Source organism: Molossus molossus, unplaced genomic scaffold (genome assembly GCF_014108415.1).
Source record: "Molossus molossus isolate mMolMol1 unplaced genomic scaffold, mMolMol1.p scaffold_m16_p_1, whole genome shotgun sequence".
Lineage (NCBI taxonomy): Eukaryota > Metazoa > Chordata > Mammalia > Chiroptera > Molossidae > Molossus > Molossus molossus.
In genome coordinates, this window is record NW_023425344.1 from 116,392,242 (window position 1) to 116,411,747 (window position 19,506).

Sequence of the window (19,506 nt, forward strand, 5' to 3'; positions counted from 1 at the left end):
TACTTCCATGTTTCTGGGTCTACCCTATTCCTCAGACTATTATGTTCATTATATTCCATATATAAGTGAAATCATGTGGTATTTGTCTTTTTCTGCTTGGCTTCTATCACTCAGGATAATACTTTCCAGGTCCCTCCATGTCGTCTCAAAGGATAAGAGATCTTTCTTTCTTACCGCTGCATAGTACTCCATTGTGTATATGTACCACAGCTTTTTTATCCATTCGTCTACTGGTGGACACTTGGGCTGTTTCCAGATCTTAGCTATTGTAAATAGTGCTGCTATGAACATGGGGGTACATATATTCTTCCTGATTGGTGTTTCAGGCTTCTTAGGGTATATTCCCAGCAGTGGGATCACTGGGTCAAATGGAAGTTCAATTTTTAATTTTTTGAGGTAGCACCATATTGTTTTCCATAGCGGCTGCACCAGCAGTGTACTAGAGTCCCCTTTTCTCCACACCCTCGCCAACACTTACTGTTTGATGATTTGTTGATGGCGGCCATTCTGACAGGTGTGAGGTGTTACCTCATTGTTGTTTTAATTTGCATCTCTCTGATGATTAGTGATGTGGAGCATTTCTTCATATGTCTTTTGGCCATTTGTATGTCCTGTTTGGAGAGGTGTCTATTCAGCTCCTCTGCCCATTTTTTAATTGGGTTCTTTGTCTTCCTTTTGTTGAGTTGTATGAGCACTCTATATATATTGGAAATTAACCCCTTATCATTGGCAATGATGTTCTCCCATACAATGGGTTGCCTTTCCATTTTGATGATTGTTTCTTTTGCTGTGCAGAAGCTTTTTAGTTTAATGTAGTCCTATGTGTTCATTTTCTCCTTTATTTCTGTTGCCTTAGGTGATGTATCAGTGAAAATTCTGCTCCGTATGATGTCCAAAATTTTGTTGCCTACATTTTCTTCTAGAATTTTTATGGATTCACGGGTCACATTTAAGTCTTTTGTCCATTTTGAGTTTATTTTTGTGTATGGTGTAAGTTGATGGTCTAGTTTCATTTTTTTGCATGTGGCTGTCCAGTTTTCCCAACACCATTTATTAAAGAGGCTGTCTTTACTCCACTGTATGCTCTTGCCACCTTTGTCAAATATTAATTGAGCGTATTGCCTTGGGTCCATTTCTGGGTTTTCAGTTCTGTTCCACTGGTCTATATGCCTGTTCTTGTGCCAGTACCAGGCTGTTTTGGTTACAGTCGCTTTGTAGTATAACCTGATATCTGGTATTGTGATCCCACCTACTTTGTTCTTTTTTTTCAAGATTGCTGTGGCTATTCGGGGTCTTTTTTGGTTCCATATGAACTTTTGAAGTATTTGTTCTAGTTCTATGAAATATGTCGTTGGTATTTTGATGGGGATTGCATTGAATCTATAGATTGCTTTGGGTAGTATGGACATTTTAATGATGTTAATTCTTCCAATCCATGAACAGGGTATGTGCTTCCACTTTTTTATATCTTCTAAAAAGGTTCTTTTAGCAGATACCTGCTTTGAAGTGTTAAATAAAAATTTTCAAATAATACTGTAATGACAGTATAGATGAGAAAAGTAATCTCTAGTGATGATTTTTTTTTTTTAATGTACAGAAGAAAAGTGTTATGTGTGTGACTTATTGTTACTTAAGTATGTTGCATTGAAAGGTTCATGAAGTCCCTGCAAGGACCCCTACTTACTTCTCTGTCATGCAGAAAAATCCCATTGTGCTATGCTTATGATAGATATTACAATAGTAGGGCTTCAAATCATGCCCTGGTCAGTTTGCTTCAGCAATTAGAGCATCAGCTTGCAGACCAAAGAGTCGTGGGTTCAGTTCTGGTCAAGGGCACATATCTCGATTGTGGTTTGTCCCCGGCCCTGGTTGGGGTCGTGCGAGAGGCAACCAGTTGATGTGTCCCTCTTAAATAGAAAAATATCCTCGAGTGCGGATTTAAAAAAAAAATCATGTTGAGCTCTCATCACCTTATGGGTATAGTTTTTTGTTTTTATTTTAATCCTCATCTGAGAATGTGTTTTCATCGGTTTTAGACAGAGAGGAAAGGAGAGAAAAAAACATCCATCAGTTGCCTCCCGTATAACCGCTACCAGTGATTGAACCCACAACCTAGGTATGTGCCCTGATTGAGAATCTAACCCACAACCATTCGGTGTATGGATGACACTCTAATCAACTGAGCCACTTACCCTTACCTTACTGTGCAACTCCAACTCCTCTGCTGGAGTTCAGTGCTTACGTGCACCTGCTTACTCCATGAGTCAAGTCCTTTTGTTCTAAACTGTTTGTGTCCGCTAATTTCATCCTCACTAAATATTATCTGTCTCCTCTCCTAAGCACTTTCACTACTGAAGAATATCTATCCTTACCCTCACTGGGGATCCTAGTTTCTTGAATCCTTTCCATTCAGACTCTTGATTGCACTCAGCATGCTTCAGTATAAATGAAATTAACAAGGGAACTTGGTATCAAGTTTTTCCCTTGCCTTTTCTTTCAGAGGGTAGTCTTGTTGGGTCAAAAATATTGTGAGCTAATGCTGTGAGCTCATAGTAAATTTCTATTTGGTAGGTAATATGTATTCTTGTCACCTTCATGTGACCAGGCACAGTATTAGGCGCTTAGATATGCCCCAAATGATGGACTTAAAAAATTTTTTTTTTCAATATATATTTTACAGAGAGAAGGGAGAGAGAGATAGACACATTGAGCTGAGAGAGAAACAACAATCTGCTGTCTCCTGCATGCTTCCTACTGGGGATTGAGCCCGCAACCCGGGCATGTGCCCTGACCAGGAATCAAACTGGGACCTCTCAGTCCATGGGGATGATGCTCAATCCACTGAGCCACATCAACCTGGCTCAAATGATGGACTTTTTGATTATTTGATAAAATTGACTTCAAATATTTACTATGGTCAAATTATAAAATATGTTCCTTTAGTTAATTTTTACAAGTTAAATTACTTAATACTATCTACAACAGAGGAAATTAGAAATAGATTTTTATTTTATTTTTTAAACTTAAACCAGCTTTAGCCCTGGCCAGTTTGACTCAGCAGTTGAAGTGTCGGCCTGTGGACCAGAGAGTCTTGGGTTTGGTACCTGCTAGGGGCACGTACTCCCCCCACCCAAAACAGCTTAATTATTTTTATTTTTTAAGTTAAATTTATTGAGGTGACATTGGTTAATAAGAATATATAGGTTTTAAGTGTATATTTCTATGGTACATGATCTGTATGTTGCATTGTGTGCCCACCATCCAAAGTCAACTCATCTTCTGTTACCATATATTTGGCCCCTTTACCTTTTACTACCCCCAGTCCCCCTTCCATCTGGTAACCACCATACTGTTGTCTGGGTCTATGAGTTTCAGTTTTATATCCCACATATGAATGAAATCATGTGGTTCTTAGCTTTTTCTGACTGAATTATTTCATTTAGCATATTATTCTCAAGGTCCATTCATGTTGTCACAAATGGCAGCATTTTGTCTTTTCTTATGGCTGACTAGTATTCCATATTGTTTATGTACCACATCTTCTTTATCCAATCCTCTGTCACAGGACACTTTGGTTGTCTCCATGTCTTGGCCACCATGAATAATGTTGCAGTGAACATAGGGGTGCATATTTCTTTACAAATAAGTGTTTTCAAATTTTGGGGGTAGATTCCCAGGAAAGGGATTGCTGGGTCATATGGTAGCTCTATTTTTAATTTTTTGAGGAACCATCATACTGTTTTCCATAGTGGCTGTACCAGTTTACATTCCCACCAGCAGTAAATGAGGGATCCTTTTTTTCCACAACCTCTCCAACACTTGTTATTACCTGTCCTATTGATAATAGTCATTCTAACAGGTGTGAGGTGTTATCTCATTGTAGTATTGATTTGCTTTTCCCTAATAGTTGGTAAAGTTGAACATCTTTTCATATATCTGTTGGCCATTTGAATGTCTTCTTGGAAGGTGTCTGTTCAGATCCTCTGTCCATTTTTTAATTGAATTGTTTGTTTGGTGTTGAGTTGTATGAGTTCTTTATATATTTTGGATATTAACCTCTTGTCAGAGCTGTTGTTTGCAAATATCTTCTCCCATTTGGTTGGTTGCCTTTTTATTTTGTCGGGTTTTTTTTGTTTTGTTTTTTGCTGTTCAGAAGCTTTTTAGTTTGATATAGTCCCATTCATTTATTTTTTTAATTTTATCTCCCTTGCCTTTGGGGTCAAATCCATAAAATCTTCTTTAACACTGAGGTCCTTAAGTTTAGTGCCTATGTTTTCGTCTATGTAATTTATTATTTCAGATCTTATATTTAGGTCTTTAATCCATTTTGAATTACTTTTTGTACATGGGAACAAACTGTAGTATAGTTTCATTCTTTTGCATGTGGCTTTCCAATTTTCCCAGCACCATTTATTGGCAAGGTTTTGGACAATTTTGTCCATTGTACATTTTTTGCTCCTTTGTCAAAAATTATTTGCTTATATACATGCGGTTTTATATCTGGGGTCTCAGTTCTGTTCCATTGATCTGTGTGTCTGTTTTTCTGCCAATACCATGCTGTTTTGATTATTGTAGCTCTGTAGTATAATTTGAAGTCAGGTATCGTGATACCTCCAGCTTAGTTCTTTTTTTCGGAGGATTGCTTTGACTGTTCAGGGTCTTTTGTGGTTCCATGCAACCCTGATGACTCTTTTGTTCTATTTATTTTTTAAATGTCATTGGAATTTTGATGGGGATTGCATTAAGTTTGTATATTGTTTTGAGTAATATGGCCATTTTAACTATATTGATTCTTTCAATCCAAGAACACAGAATATCTTACCATTTCATTGTGTCTTTTCATTCTTTTTTAATAAAGCATGGTAGTTTTCAGTATATAGATCCTTCACATCCCCACTCTCTTCTAGCTTTTAGAGTTTCTGCTGAGAAGTGCAATGATATCCTAATGGGCTTTCCTTTATAGGTTGCTTTCTTCTTTTCCCTGGCTGCCGTGGTAATTATTTCATAGTCATTAATTTTTGACAGTTTAAATAAAATGTGCCTTGGAGAAGGCTGTTTTGGGTTTGTTTGTTTTTTCTCCTTAATTGATTTTAGAGGGAGAGAGAAATAGAAACACTGATGAGAGATAACATCGATTGGCTGCCTCCTGCATGCCCCTACCAGGGATCAGACCCACAACCTGAGCATTTGCCCTGCCTGGAAATTGGTGAACTCTTGGTGCACAGGTTGATGCTCAACCACTGAGCAACACTGGCCAGGCAAGAAAGAGAAGGCCTTTTTGGATTGAGGCAATTTGGTGTTCTGTTTCCTTCTTGGATTCGAGACTGTAGCTCTTTCCATAGGTTTGGGAAGTTCTCATCAACTATTTGTTTGAATAGAAAAGGCTCTCTGTTATTTGCTCCCTCTCCTCTTCTTCTGGTATGCCTATTATTCTTATATTGCTCTTTCTGATGGAGTCAGATAGTTCATTGAGTCCGTTCGTTCTCTTTCTTTCCTTCTTTCTCTCTCTCTCTCTCTCTCTCGCTTGCAACTCTTCTTCCCTCTGCATTATTTCTAGATTTCTATTTCAATATCACCAATTCTTTCCTCATTTGGTCAGCTCTATTTCCTATGCTCACTAGTTCATTCTTTATTTCTTTTATTGATTTCTTCATCTTCAGAATTTTTATTTTGTTCTTTTTTAAAATTTCAGTCTCTTTGATAAAGTATTTGTTTTGCTTGTTTATTTGATTTCTGATATAATTAAAACGCCTGTGTTTTATTGCCTCTTGTTGATCTTTTCAGAACTGTGATCTTGAATTATTTGTCATTTAAATCACATATTTGACGTGGCCTGTGTGGCTTAGTGGATTGAGCATCGTTCCATAAACTGAGAGGTCCAAGTTTGATTCCTGGTCAGGGCACATGCCCGGGTTGAGGTCTCAATCCCCAGTAGGGAGTGTGCAAGAGGTAGCCAATCGATGTTTCTCCCTCACATTGATGTTTTTCTCTCTCTCTCTCTCTCAAAAAAGCAATAAAAACATATTTTAAAAAAATGAATCACATATTTCCATGTCTTTAAGTTTATTTTCTGGAGATTTTTAATTTTCTTTCTGAGCTGCCTCATTACCTTGGTTATTCATAGTATTTGATGGATTTCTTCTCTGTCTAGGCCTCTATGTATGAGTGGCACTTTTTTAGTAGATTGATGAGAAATCTTTCTATTGTTTTCTGGTAGGTGGCACTGAATCACAATTTTTTAGCTCTCTTTCACTTCTCTGGCTTTTCAGATCTCTGTGGGGTGGTGGAAAATGGCCTGTGTTCCCTGGGAAGGTGGGCCTCTCCCCTGCGATCCAGTGGCCCAGGTCCCAGGGGACTAACCTTACAAGGGAACATGGTGGGTGATGGGGCTACAAATCCATGAAATCCTAGTGCTATCCCCTGTGACCAGACGTTGTCAGTGGTGCAGCCTCATTGTGTGGGGGTGGGGTGAGCTGGAGGAGCCTGGCCTCCTTTGCTGCTTTGCCCTCCCAGCAGTGGCAACCAGTGGACCTCCATGATATTCCCCGCATCTCCACCCAACTCTAGCATTAGTTGCAGAGTGTTCACTTCACTCAGGGAAAAAGTGTTTCTGTAGTAACAGTTTTCAGGTTTGCAGAAAATTATTTCTACAACCCTACATGAAGGGTGAGGAGAGGTGAGCTCTTGGTGGTTAAGGGAAGGCAGCCATTCTCTGTGACCAAATACTGTGGCTGCACTACTGTGCTTCATCCCTGCCCAGGTCACCGGGCTCAGCCATAGCTTGCGCTGCCTGCTCCTGCAAGGATGCTGACTAAATCTCTTTGCTCCTCCCAGTTGAAGGGAGTGCCATACATAAACTGATTTCTTTTCTGCCTGGGCAGAGCCCCACAGTGAGCTTCTGGCTGCAGGGCTGAGTCCATGCTTCCTTTGAGCTTTTCTCCCTTCTTGTCTCCCTGGTTCACTCCCACTTGCCCACCTTTAGATGTTTCAATGCACAGATCTCTCAAATGTGTTTGTGAGTTGAGCAGAAAGTCCTTTGTTGAATTGTAGCTGTTCAAATTGTTGAAACTTCAAGAGGAGAGACCAGGGGGATCTCTCACACTGCCATTCCTCTGACATCACTGACATAAGAAATAAGTTTTTAAATGTCATATAAACTGGTCCCTTAGTCTCATGGCTGTATATTTAATTTTTGGGTTTTATAACATACATATCTGAGACTTATGCCTGCTAATCATACCTTCCTCATTTTTAACAGATTACCAAAATCGAAAATGTCAATCATTTGTGTGATTTGAGAGTTTTAAACCTTGCCAGGAACCTTTTAAGTCACGTTGATAATCTTAATGGGCTGGATTCACTAACTGAACTTAACCTGCGACACAATCAAATCACTTTTGTGGTGAGTACTAAAATGGAATCGATGTATGATTCCTGGCCTTTTCTTTGGGGAAATGAAATTAATGTTACAGCATTGCTTTATGCAGAGTAAACAGCTAAGGTAATTCTGTTTTTTTGTAGTTTTTTTTTGTTGTTAATTTAAATTGTGGACGGAATTATTAAGCTTTATCTCTTTTTGATTTAGGAAGTAGAAAGGTGTTTTCCATTTCAAAAAATAAATATAAAATTAAAAACAGAATAGAAATATCAGTGAGTGAGTTAGCTAGTATAAATGTATACTGAATCTTTACCTGTTTGTCATGGGTATAAAATTAATAAGAAAGAAGATTATTAGTGATTGAATGTTGTTAAATTGTTGCACCAAGAAATAAAAACTGAGGAGGTTTAGGGCTGTGAAAACATGTATAAATATCATATTCTTTGCAGCTTTTAAAGAGGCAGCTTTGTATAGTGGAACGAGCATTGTATAGGGCATTAGAGGCCTAGTTCAGTCTTAGCCTTATCTCTCATTACCTGTGTGACCTTGGTTAAATCACTTTAACTGTGTAAGCCTCAGTGTACTTTTCTCTAAAATAAGGGCATTGGGCTAGATTTTTTCTGGGGTCCTTTTTGGTTTTTTGAGTCTGAAAAAAGACATGAAGATGGATGAGAACAGGCATGTGAGCAGGAGGAAAAGGATGAGCATTGTGGGGACAAACGTAGAGAAAGACGAGTCTGGAACTCTAAAGATAAACTTTGTCAGGTTTATAGTTTTACTCACGTTCAGCAACTAAATGAGTTAACACCCAGGTCTTTTGTATTGGGCATGTGTGAAGAACACTAGGTATATGGCTATCAGCAGTATGATATGGCCTAGCAGACTTCTAATGATTAATAAAAACATTACTTGTGCTTTTAACATGCAATAGAAAAACTATGTTAGGTTCTCTCTGGATATCATTTAAGCACTTTTAAAGACACAGTCTAACTCAACTTTTTCAAGACATTGAGTTTCTTTGTAAATAATTAAGTGTACCATAAGTGGTACATTTGAAAAGGCTGGGGGACAGATGATGGCTTAGCTCTAGGCCTCACTGTACACACTGGTTTCATTTTAAAGTTTTCCCAGAAGATCTGAGCCACGTAATGCTCTTATCTTTTGCGGATAATTTCAGAGCCTCCTCTAAGACACAGCTTTATTCTAGTCTCTCAAATCCGTCAGGTTTTCCCCGGATTGGATTTAAATGTTGGAAATGGTTTATTTTATAAGACATGCAGATTGAGTTTATCTGTTACATTGTGGAGTTTCTAGGATCTGCTCAGGCTGAACTTCATCTGTCCTCAGGACATTGGTTATGGTAAGAATCCAAAGAGCTTTGGTAGAGTAGGTACAGAAATCTATTGGTCCTGGAATATTGTGGTCTATATTTTATCTTTCTCTTGGAAAGTGCATTATGGATGTTCAGGAAATTGCTTACTAAGTTTCTTATTTAGTATTATGCCTAATCTTTACTGTTACAGTAAACATTTTAGGGAAAAGGAAATTATATTAATTTGTAGAAGTTTGAACCATTATGCATACAGTATCATTGTCAGGATAATAAGTATTATGCATATTGATTTGTAGGAAATTGTGAGTATACATATAAGGATAAATAAGAAACTTTATCCAACCCTTATTATTTTCTCTTTGAAAGCATTATTTTTCTAAAAGAACCAATAGACTTTTAAATCTGAGGATTCCTTTTTAGTTTTCATTATCTCTCCTTTTTCCAGGGTCAGTCATCACACTTAATATTTTTGCCTTTGATTTTTTTCAGTGGCTGGTAATCCTTCAATGAAGATCATGTTAAGAACTGGCTAGGTCTTTTGTGCAGCTGAGTAGGTCTTTATAACCACAAGGTCTCTCCCTAGAATGATTGCTAGATTTGCGTAAGTTGAATTTCACACACTGGCAGACTTCCCTTTTGAGTAAGTAGAAGGGGAAAGGCAGGCTTACTCTGTAATTGCCAAAATAAGGAAGGCTATTGTTGGGGGTAGAAGGACTTTAGTATCTTTTGTGCCAGGTGAAACTGCCATTCCTTTTCTACCTCTGGTCCTACTGTAGTAGTTATTAACCTTCTCCATGGATAAAATATCCACACTCATCCTTCCTTGACAAATACTCTCATTAGAGAACAGATCCTGAGTCTCCAACGGAGGGTTTCCTCAGCCAGCTGCTCTGTACATGGTTGTGTGAGTGCATGGCTGGGATAGGGGTGCACGGGTGTGTGTGGGTTTGTTGGTATTCCAGGAATAGCTGTTGAGTAGACAGACCTTTAATTACACATCCACTTGATGAGCCACAGTTGACCACAGCCCACACCTGCACTTTGTGTGTACTGATTGGAGTATGGAACAGGATGGCATTCTGTCAAAAAGGACTGCTGCCTTTCCAGTCCAGCACCTCTTGCAAGTTCTGAGCTGCAGTTTTCTTTGTTCAGGATCATTTGTGATGTTATCCTATCTGCTTTTAGGCTCCCTGAGATTCTTTTTTTTAATCCTCACTTGAGGACATTTTTGCATTTATCTTTAGATAGAGGGGGAGGGAGAGAGGGAGGAAGAGGGAGAGAAACATCAACGTGAGAGAGACACATCAACTGGTTGCCACCCACACGACCCCTACAGGGGCTGGGGACAAACTGCAACCGAGGTACGTGCCCTTAGCAGGAACCGAACCCGGGCTCTCTGGTCCACAGGCTGACGCTCTAACCGCTGAGCCAAACCGGCCAGGGCTCCCTGAGATTCTCAAATGTTGATCTGTTAATGATAACTCTCTTGGTTTACTCATTTTGTATGTTATTTTTTGCTTCACTCATTGAATCTTGGGAAGGGCATGAAACAAATGCACTGCCTATTTCACCATCTAATCAGAGATGTAGAAAAGTTATTGTTTGTTAAATTCACTAATCTTTTTCTTGGAAATTTTGTAAATTTTAAACCCTATGTCTTTTTAGTTTACATGTATCTTTCTCTTTTTAAAAATTATGAATCATTACAGTCATTCCTAACATTTGAGTATCCACCAATCAACTGAATAAATAAAACATGTTTGAAATATAGTTGAGGTCTTCTGTGTAACACTCCCCCATCATATTTTGTCCCCCCTTTTCAGAGGTAACCACAATTCTGAACTTGGTGTTTATTCCCATGCGTGTCTGTTCCCCCCCCCCATATATGTTTATATCCCTAAACAATACAAAATAATTGTTTTGCATACTTTTAAATGTTCTGTAAATGGTATCATCATAGTGTACATATCTTCTTTAAGTTGCTTTTATTAACACTATGCTTTGAGGTTTATCTATGTTGATACCTGTAGCTCTGATTCACTAATTTTCACTGGTATACAGTACTACATTATATGATTGTAACTAAATATGTATTCTTCTATTTATGGGAAGTAATATTATTTCCATTTTTTTGTTATTCAGAGCAGCACAGATCATTTTTCTTTACATGTTTTTTTATGTGTATGTATAACAATTTTTCTAGGTTAGTGGCTTTCAGACATTTTTAGCCATAATCTATGGTAATAAATAAAATTTACATTGCAACCAAATTATTAAATACATATTTATATGGATACATTATAAATAATGGGAACAAGCATTTCATGAAACTAGACCCTATCCATTCCGGTATATCCTCTTTGATTCTATTATATCTCATTTAAAAATGTTTGGCTCAGCGGTTAGAGCGTCGGCCTGCAGTCCTGAGAGACCCGGGTTTGGTTCCCGCTAAGGGCATGTGCCTCGGTTGCAGTTTGTCCCCGGCCCTGGTCAGTCGTGCGGGTGGCAGCCACTCGATGTGTTCCTTTCACGTCGATGTTTCTCTCTCTCTGTTCCTCTGTCTCCCTCCCACTCTACCTGAACAAAAAAAGGAAGAATGTCCTCGGGTGAGGATAAAAAAAAAAAAATGTTGGTCTCAAAAAAAAAAAAAAAATGTTGGTCTCAACCTACTGTGTTGATTTCTTGACCAATGAGAAATTGGTTGCAACCTGCATTTGAAAAACAATGCTCAATGGTGGATACTTAAGGGAAGCTTGCTAGGTGCCAGGATTATGTACATTATTTCACTGTATCAGATGTCTTCAAGTTTTTCCCCGGTGGTGGCACAAATTACATTTCCATCAGCATTATCTGAGAATTTCTTTAATTTCACATCTTTGGTGAACACTTGATGTTGTCAGACCTTTTAATTTTTGCTAATCTTTAAACTATGAAATTGTAATGCATTGAGATTTTATTCTGAATTTCCAGTGAGGTTGAATGCCTTTCATCTTTTTCCCTTGGTATTGAGGTTGCACCTTTTCTGAATCACCAGATCCTTGGCTCATTGTAACAACAGTATTATTATTTTTTTCCTTTTCCAGTTGATAAAGAAACAAATCTCTTTTGTTTCTGGTATCTTTTGAGGAACAGAAGTAAAAATCATCAATAGTTTTCTTTATTGTTTCTGGTTTTTGTTGTTGTTTGAAAAATCATCCCTTGTCCCAGCTGGTGTGGCTCAGTGGTTGAGCATCATCCCATGCACCAAGAGGTCACTGGTTCGATTCCCAGTCAGGACACATGCCCAGGTTGTGGGCCCGATCCCCAGTGGGGGACATGCAGGAGGTGGCCAATCGATGTTCTCTTTCATCGATGTTTCTATCTCTCTTTCTCCTTCTCCTTTCCTCTCTCTCTAAAATCAATAAAGAAAAAAATTATTTTTAAAAGAAAGAAAAATCACCCCTTATAGGCTACGGACATAACAAAGATTTTTTTCTTTATTGTCTAACAAAAATTTTAAAGTTGTTCTTCACATGTAAGAGTTTCACCTATTTGGAATTGATTTTTGCCTGTAATGTAAAGTTGAAATCCAATTTAATTTTTCTCTCATTTATTGAAAAGTGAATTCTTTGTCTTTCCCTTTCCCCTTGATAGTATTTCCCTCTAACAAGTTAAATATCCACATATACGTGGGTCTGTGCCTGACCTCTCTGGCCTGTTTAACTAATATCTATCCATGTTTCAGTATAACACTCTTAATAATTCTAACTTTCTATTATGTTCTAGGAGCTAATAGAAGGAGGATCCCAATCTTACTTTTTCTTCCCTCTCCTTTCTTTCCCAAGGTGCCTTCCTTCAATTCTTGTTTTTGAAAAATCATCTTGATCCTTTCTTTCTCTAATTACATTCTAGAAATAGCATGTCAAGTTTCATGAATAACACTAGTGGTCTGTTTGATTGGAATACCTTTGAATTTGAAGACAATTGACTTATTTTATGATATTGAGCCTTCAATACCATAATATGAGCATGCCATATTAATATGTATGGCATAATATTAATATTGCATGTCTCTCAATTTGTATATGTCTAATGATTTTATGTTTTTCTCAATTTATATGTCTAATTTAATTATTTCATCCTTTTCTCCATGGATAACTTATTCTTTTGTCTTGTTTTATTTAGATTTCATCCCAGATATCTTATACTTTTTTGTTGTTATTGTAATTTTTTTTTTTTTGGTCAGAAATAGATTTCTTACTGCTACTAATATATGGAACCACAGTTGATTTTGGTTCATTGATCTTATGTCTAGCAACCTTGCTCTAACACTTAATAATTCTAATAATATATCTGTAGATTATCTTAGGGTATTTTATTTAGACAATTATATATATATATATATATATATATATATATATATATATATATATTGCAAATGATGATAGTTTTTCCCCAATCATTGTAGATTTTCTGTCTTCTTGCCTGACTGAATCTCCAGTTTGACTGAACCTCCAGTACAAAGTTGGGTAAAGAAGTAAAAGTGCCTTATTTTTTATTTTAAAGGGAACACATCACTAGCTGTGTTTGCTAAATGCCATTTATCAGTCTGAAGTCATTATCCTCTATTTTTAGTTTGCTTAGTGTTTATATTATGAATAGTTGTTGGGTTTTATTAAATTATTTTTCTACAGGTCTTAGATTGATCATATGGATTCTTCTTTGGTAAATTAAAATGTAAAGTTATAAGATTTTGTAATGATAAGTCATTCCAGCATTTTTGGTCATTTTTTATAGGCTATATTTCATATACATTCCTGATTTTGTTTGCTAATATTTTATTTACAATATTTACATCTATGTTAATAAATGAGACTGGCCTGTAATTTTTTTTACTGTTCTTTTAGCCTCGTAAAATATATTGGGGATGCTTCCTATTTTGATATTCTTTGATTCCCTATTTTGGTTTCTTATTTAGTATACATCTCAATTTATATAAGATAAAGATGTCCTGTTTTTTGAATATTTGATAGAACTTATCTGTTAAATGGTCTGGGTAGTTTTAAACTATTGAACTCATTAATAATAGTGGGCATCAGTTTTGTTATGTAATAGTTTTCTTTCATCAATATTCACTTTTTTTTTCTGGCTGGTCTATTTGTAGTCATGTCTCCCTTGTCATAACTAATGATGCATATTTATATTCTCTTTTTTCTTGATCAATATTACCTGAGGGTTATTTATTTTAATAGTAGTTTCAAAGAATCAGATTTTGGGTTTATTGAACCTTTCTCATAGCTTTTCAAAAATACTATTTTATGGACCTTTGTTGTTATCTCTTATTTCCTCTATTTTTTTTCTAAAGTTTTGTGTTAAATATTTGATACATATTAGTTTTCAGTCTTTTCGTTTTCTTTTTTTATAATTCTCACCTGAGAATATTTTTCTATTTATCTTCACTGATGTATGGGAGTGAGGGAGAGAGAGAAACATCGATGTGAGAGAGACACATCGGTTGGTTGCCTCCCACACAACCCTGACCAGGGCCACAACCAAATGGCAACCCAGGTACGTGCCCTTGAGTGGAACCAAACCTGAGACTCTTTTGTCCTCAGGCCAACACTCTAACCACTGAGCAAAAACAGCCAGGGCAGTCTTGTTTATTTTCTAATATGAGTTCTTAAGGCTATAAATTTCTCTCTAAGAACATTATTGTTTCTTACCCCAAGTTTTGAAATTTAGTACTTTTATTATCATTTAGTTAAAAATATTTTCTAGTTACATTGTGATTTCTTCTTTAATCCATGACAGTTTTACTTGTTAAGAAATATATTTTAAAATTTTAATACATATTTTTTGTTATTTTTTAATTTATTGCATGTGGCCAGTGAATGTGGATTACATGCAGTTGGTTCTCTGATGTTTGTTGAGGTTTGCTTTATTGCCTTGTTAATACTTGTAGTCAATATAGTTAATATTTGAAGCTAAGTTTCTAAGTGTACATAAATTTAAAATTGATGCATCTTCCTCATCAATTGTTTCTTTCCTCATTATGTATTAAATGTCTTTATTACTCCTTCATTGAGTAAGAATTTTATGAGCATGAGCCATATGCCATATACTATTCTATATATGTAGTATATATATCAGTAAGCTAATAATACTTCTTGCCTTAACATTTATTTACTATAAATGTTAATACCAACTTTCTTTTGGTCATTTTTTTCCTGGTATATCTTTTTTTATTCCTTAACCTTTAAATTTAAAAAAATTTTTGACATAATTTCAGAAAATGTTGCAATAATGGTATAAATAATTTGCAGTACCTGTTACTCAGATTTCTTAAATGATAACATTCTAGTACATTTGCTTCATCCTCTCTCTTGATCATTCTCTCTCTTATCCTTTCTCTTTATATCTATCAGTCTCTCTGTCTCTATTTTTTTATGAACCATTTAAGAGTAAGTTGTAGGTATGTCCATTTATCTTCACATACTTCAGTGTATATTTTCGAAAAACAAGGAATTCTCCTATGTAACCACGTTATAGTGATGAAAACCAGGAAGTTAACATTGATATGATACTATTATCTAATCTATACATCCCATTCAGATTTTTCCAATTGTCTCAATAGTGTCTGTCCTTTAAAGCACAAGAAAATCCAAGGTCGTGCATTATATTCAGTTATGTCTCCCTACTCTTCTTCAGTCTAGAAGTGTACCTGAGTCATTCTTTGTATTTCATGACATGAACATTAAAAAAAAAAATTGTTTTATTAACTCTTTAATTTTTTAGAGAAGTTTTAGGTTCACAAGAAAATTACTTCAAGGCACAGAAATTTCCCAAATTTTTGAAGCCTATTAGTTTATTTTTTATTGTATAGTCCTCAATTTTGGCTTATCTATTCATGTTTCCTCATGATTAGATTCAGGATACTATATAATTTTGGCAGGAATATCAACAGAAGTGATGCTGAGTTCTTCTCAGTGCATCATAAAAGTTTTTTAACTCTCAACTTTTTTCTTATAAAGAATGCACAACATCTTTTTAAATCAAGGTAACAATGGTTAAAACATTATGTAAATTTCAGTTGTACAACATTATAATTTGATATCTGTACACACTATATCGCATGGCCACCACCAAAAGTCTAGTTTCCATTCACCACCATATATTCGACCCCCTTTGCTCATTTCCCCCTCCCCAACCTCCCTTCCCCTCTGGTAACCACTAGGTTCTTGTCTGTATCTATGAGTTTGTTTTTGTTTTGTTTTGTGTGTTCGTTTGTCACTTTTTTGTTTTATATTCCACATTTGAGTAATACCATATGGTTTTTTTTATCCTTTTCTATCTGACTTATTTTACTTAGTATAGTACCCTCAAGATCCATTCATATTGTTGTAAATAGCATTGTTTTTTCTTTTTTTATGGCTGAGTAGCAACTGGCAAGAAAAAGAAATAAAAAGCATCTAAATTAAAAAGGAAGAAGTAAAACTGTCACTATTTGCAAATGACATGATTTTTATGTATAGAAAACCTAAAGATTCCACCAAAAAACTGTTAGAAATAATAATAGTGCAATAAAGTTGCAGGATACAAAAACAATATACAAAAATTTGTTGCATTTCTATATACTAAGAACAAACTATCAGAAAGAGAAATGAATTAAACAATCCCTTACAATTGTAACACAAATAAATAAAATACCCAGTAATAAACTTAACAAAGTAGGTAAAAGACCTGTACACTGAAAACTACAAGACATTGTTGAAAGAAACTGAAGAAGACGCAATTCCTTTTTTATTTTTTTGTTAATCCTCATTCGAGGATATTTTTCCATTGATTGTTTAGAGTAGAAGGGAGGGAGGGGGAGAGAGAGAGAGAAACATCAATGTGAGAGAGACACATCGATTGGTTGCCTCTTGCACGACCCCATCCCGGGGCCAGGGATTGAACCTACAGCCCAGGTATGTGCTCTTGACCAGGAATCAAACCCTTGACCATTGGGTCGGTGGGCTGGTGCTCTAACCACTGAGAAAACTGGCCAGGGCATGATTCTTTTTAAAATTTATATTTTGAGAATCTGTCTTCTAACAAGAAACTTTAGTTCATTATACTAATTGTGATTACTGATTTCTTTAGGTTTATCACTTTATTGTTTCTTATGCTTTCTATTTGTCCTGCTTTTCCTCTGCTTTTTTTTTCTTTCTTGTGCTTTATTTTGAGTTGATGGTGTTTTTGTTATTCTTTCTTACTCACTTTAATGGTTACTCTCAATATTTTAAAATATACCCTTGACTTAAATTATACAAGTTAATACACATCTGTACCTTTTTCTCAAATAAGGACCTTAGGATCACTTAATCTAGTAACCCCATCCCATTTTACATATTTTTGTTGCCTAGTATTTTTTTTTTAAATCTGTTTGCTCTCAAAATTAGATGTTTTGATTGCTATTGTTTTCAGTCAATGCTTATTTGGATTCACCTACATGTTGGGCTTACCACGCCTCCCAAAATATATAATTTAGAAAAAGTTCCTATAAGATGACTCTGGTGGCAGTAAACTTTCTCAGTTTTTGTCTAATAATGTGTTTATTTTGCTTCTATTCATGACTGATGGTTTGGCTTGGATAACAGTTTTCTCCCAGATGTTTGAAGTTCTTATTTCATTGTCTTTGGCCTTCTACTATTGTAATCAAACTGTCTACTGTCAGATTTTGTATGTGGTCTTCTTTGTCTTTCTCTAGTTGCTTTTGAAAGCATAGGATTTCTTTTTAATTCTTTCGGACTAGCTATGATGTGTCTAGATGTGGAACTACCATACTTCACCAATTTAAGACACACCTTTTCCCGTATTTCAACAACTCTGAAATCTGGATGTGTTTTACAATCTGTGGCATCTTAAAATCACTATTGGATAGGCTACAGCAATTTCATTGCTTAAATATATGTGAACTTGGTTATAACTGTTTATACTATTATCATTTCAATTGTTGGTACAGCATGTTTTGAATTTTATCATTGTTCAAAATGCATTTTAAAAGATTACATTATGATTTGGCTTTGAAATGAAACTTTATTCAAAAAGACATGGAACTAGAACAGCAAAGATATGTTTAATATTAGTAAACATTTCTTATTGGAGGAATGACTGCAATTTTACATTATCTTGCTAATTAATAACCAAATACTTTAAAAGAAAGATAATCCTGTTTGGTGAGGCAGTGTTACACTCTGTTACTGAGATAGGCCCAGAGAACTTGCTTATCACATGCTAAGCAAAGCAACTGAAGGCAGCAAAATCCTTGGAATAGATGAAAGAAATTTTAAAAAACAAGAGGCCGTCTGAATAGTTCATGGTGGTGTCTTACCACATTCAGGCTGCTATACCAAAATACCACAGAATGGGCAGCTTGCAAACAACAGAAATTTATTTCTCACAGTTCCAGAGTCTAGGAAGTACAAGATCAAGGTGCTAGCATTGTGCTCTGGTAAGAGCCCTCTTCCTGGTCCATAGTGGGTGCCTTTTCACTTTCTTCACAGAGTGGAAGAGGCTAGAGGTCTGTGCAGGGTCTTTTTTATAAGGCACTAATCCCATTCTTGAGGCTCCACCCTCAAGACGTGAGCATCTCTTTAAGTCCTCACCTCCTAATCTTTTGGGGTTAGGATTTTAACATATGAATTTGGGGGGAAACAAACATTCAGACCATAGTGTTGGTGTCTTTTTATTAATATCAAAACATACAGAATGGGATCTGTAGCTTGGAATAAAATTCTATAGACAATAATAGAGCACACTTCTAGTATATACTGCATCACCAATGTGTTTCATGGCAGAAGAGACAATATTGTGTGAACAGCATGGACATTATTAGTGACAGTGATTCAGAAGTTGGACTCTAAATGTGAAGACTTTTCCTCCATACTTTATTAAGGTGTAATTTAGATATAGTAAAATGCGCAAATCTTTTTTTTTCTTAATTAATTTATTTTTGTTACAGATGTTTCTTCTTTTCCCCCCACTGATTCCCCCCCCCCCTCTCTCCCCGCCCTCTCCCCAGCTTTGTTGTCCATGTCCGTTGTTCAGGCACACATGCATATAAGTTCTGTGGTTTATCTCTCTCCCCCACCCCCTCTTCTGGGGATTGTCAGTCTGTACCCCACTTCCACGTCTCTGGGACTACCCTGTTCCTCAGACTGTTCTGTTCATTATATTCCACAAATAAGTGAGATCATATGATACTTGTCTTTCTCTGTTTGGCTTGTTTCGCTTAGGATAACACTTTCCAGGTCCCACCATGTCCTCTCAAAGGATAAGAGATCTTTCTTTCTTACAGCTGTAAAATGCACAAATCTTAACTATACAGTTTATTTTTATATTTTCATCTGACCACCGCCAGATCAAGACAGAAAACATTTCAACCAGTCCATAAAGTTCTCTGTGTCTCTTTCTAGTCATTGTCTTTCCCTGCTCCAGAGGATTCCTGACTTCTATTCTCTTGGATTAATTGTGCTTGTTCTTGAACTTTTTATGAAGTATATATAAAGTATGTACTCTTTTGTGTACTAAACGCATGTTTTGATATTCATCCATTTTGTTGCATGTAGCAGAAGGTTTTTTTTTTTTTTTTTTATCCTCACCCGAGGACATTTTTCCATTTTTTCTTCAGGTAGAGTGGGAGGGAGAGAGAGCAACAGAGAGAGAGAAACATCGATGTGAAAGGAACACATCGAGTGGCTGCCACCCGCACAACCGACCAGGGCCGGGGACAAACTGCAGCCGAGGTACGCGCCCTTAGCGGGAACCGAACCCG

At 36.2% G+C, this 19,506-nt stretch overlaps 1 protein-coding gene across 1 annotated transcript in view; it reads left to right on the top strand.

Moving 5' to 3' along the window:
• The window catches only part of LRRC49 (leucine rich repeat containing 49), a 192,114-nt gene that overhangs the window by 30,555 nt on the left and 142,053 nt on the right, over positions 1-19,506 (top strand). Inside the window, exon 7 of the mRNA XM_036263468.1 lies at positions 7,259-7,402. Within this exon, the coding sequence (XP_036119361.1) occupies positions 7,259-7,402 (144 nt within the window). The remainder of the gene's footprint in view (positions 1-7,258; positions 7,403-19,506) is intronic.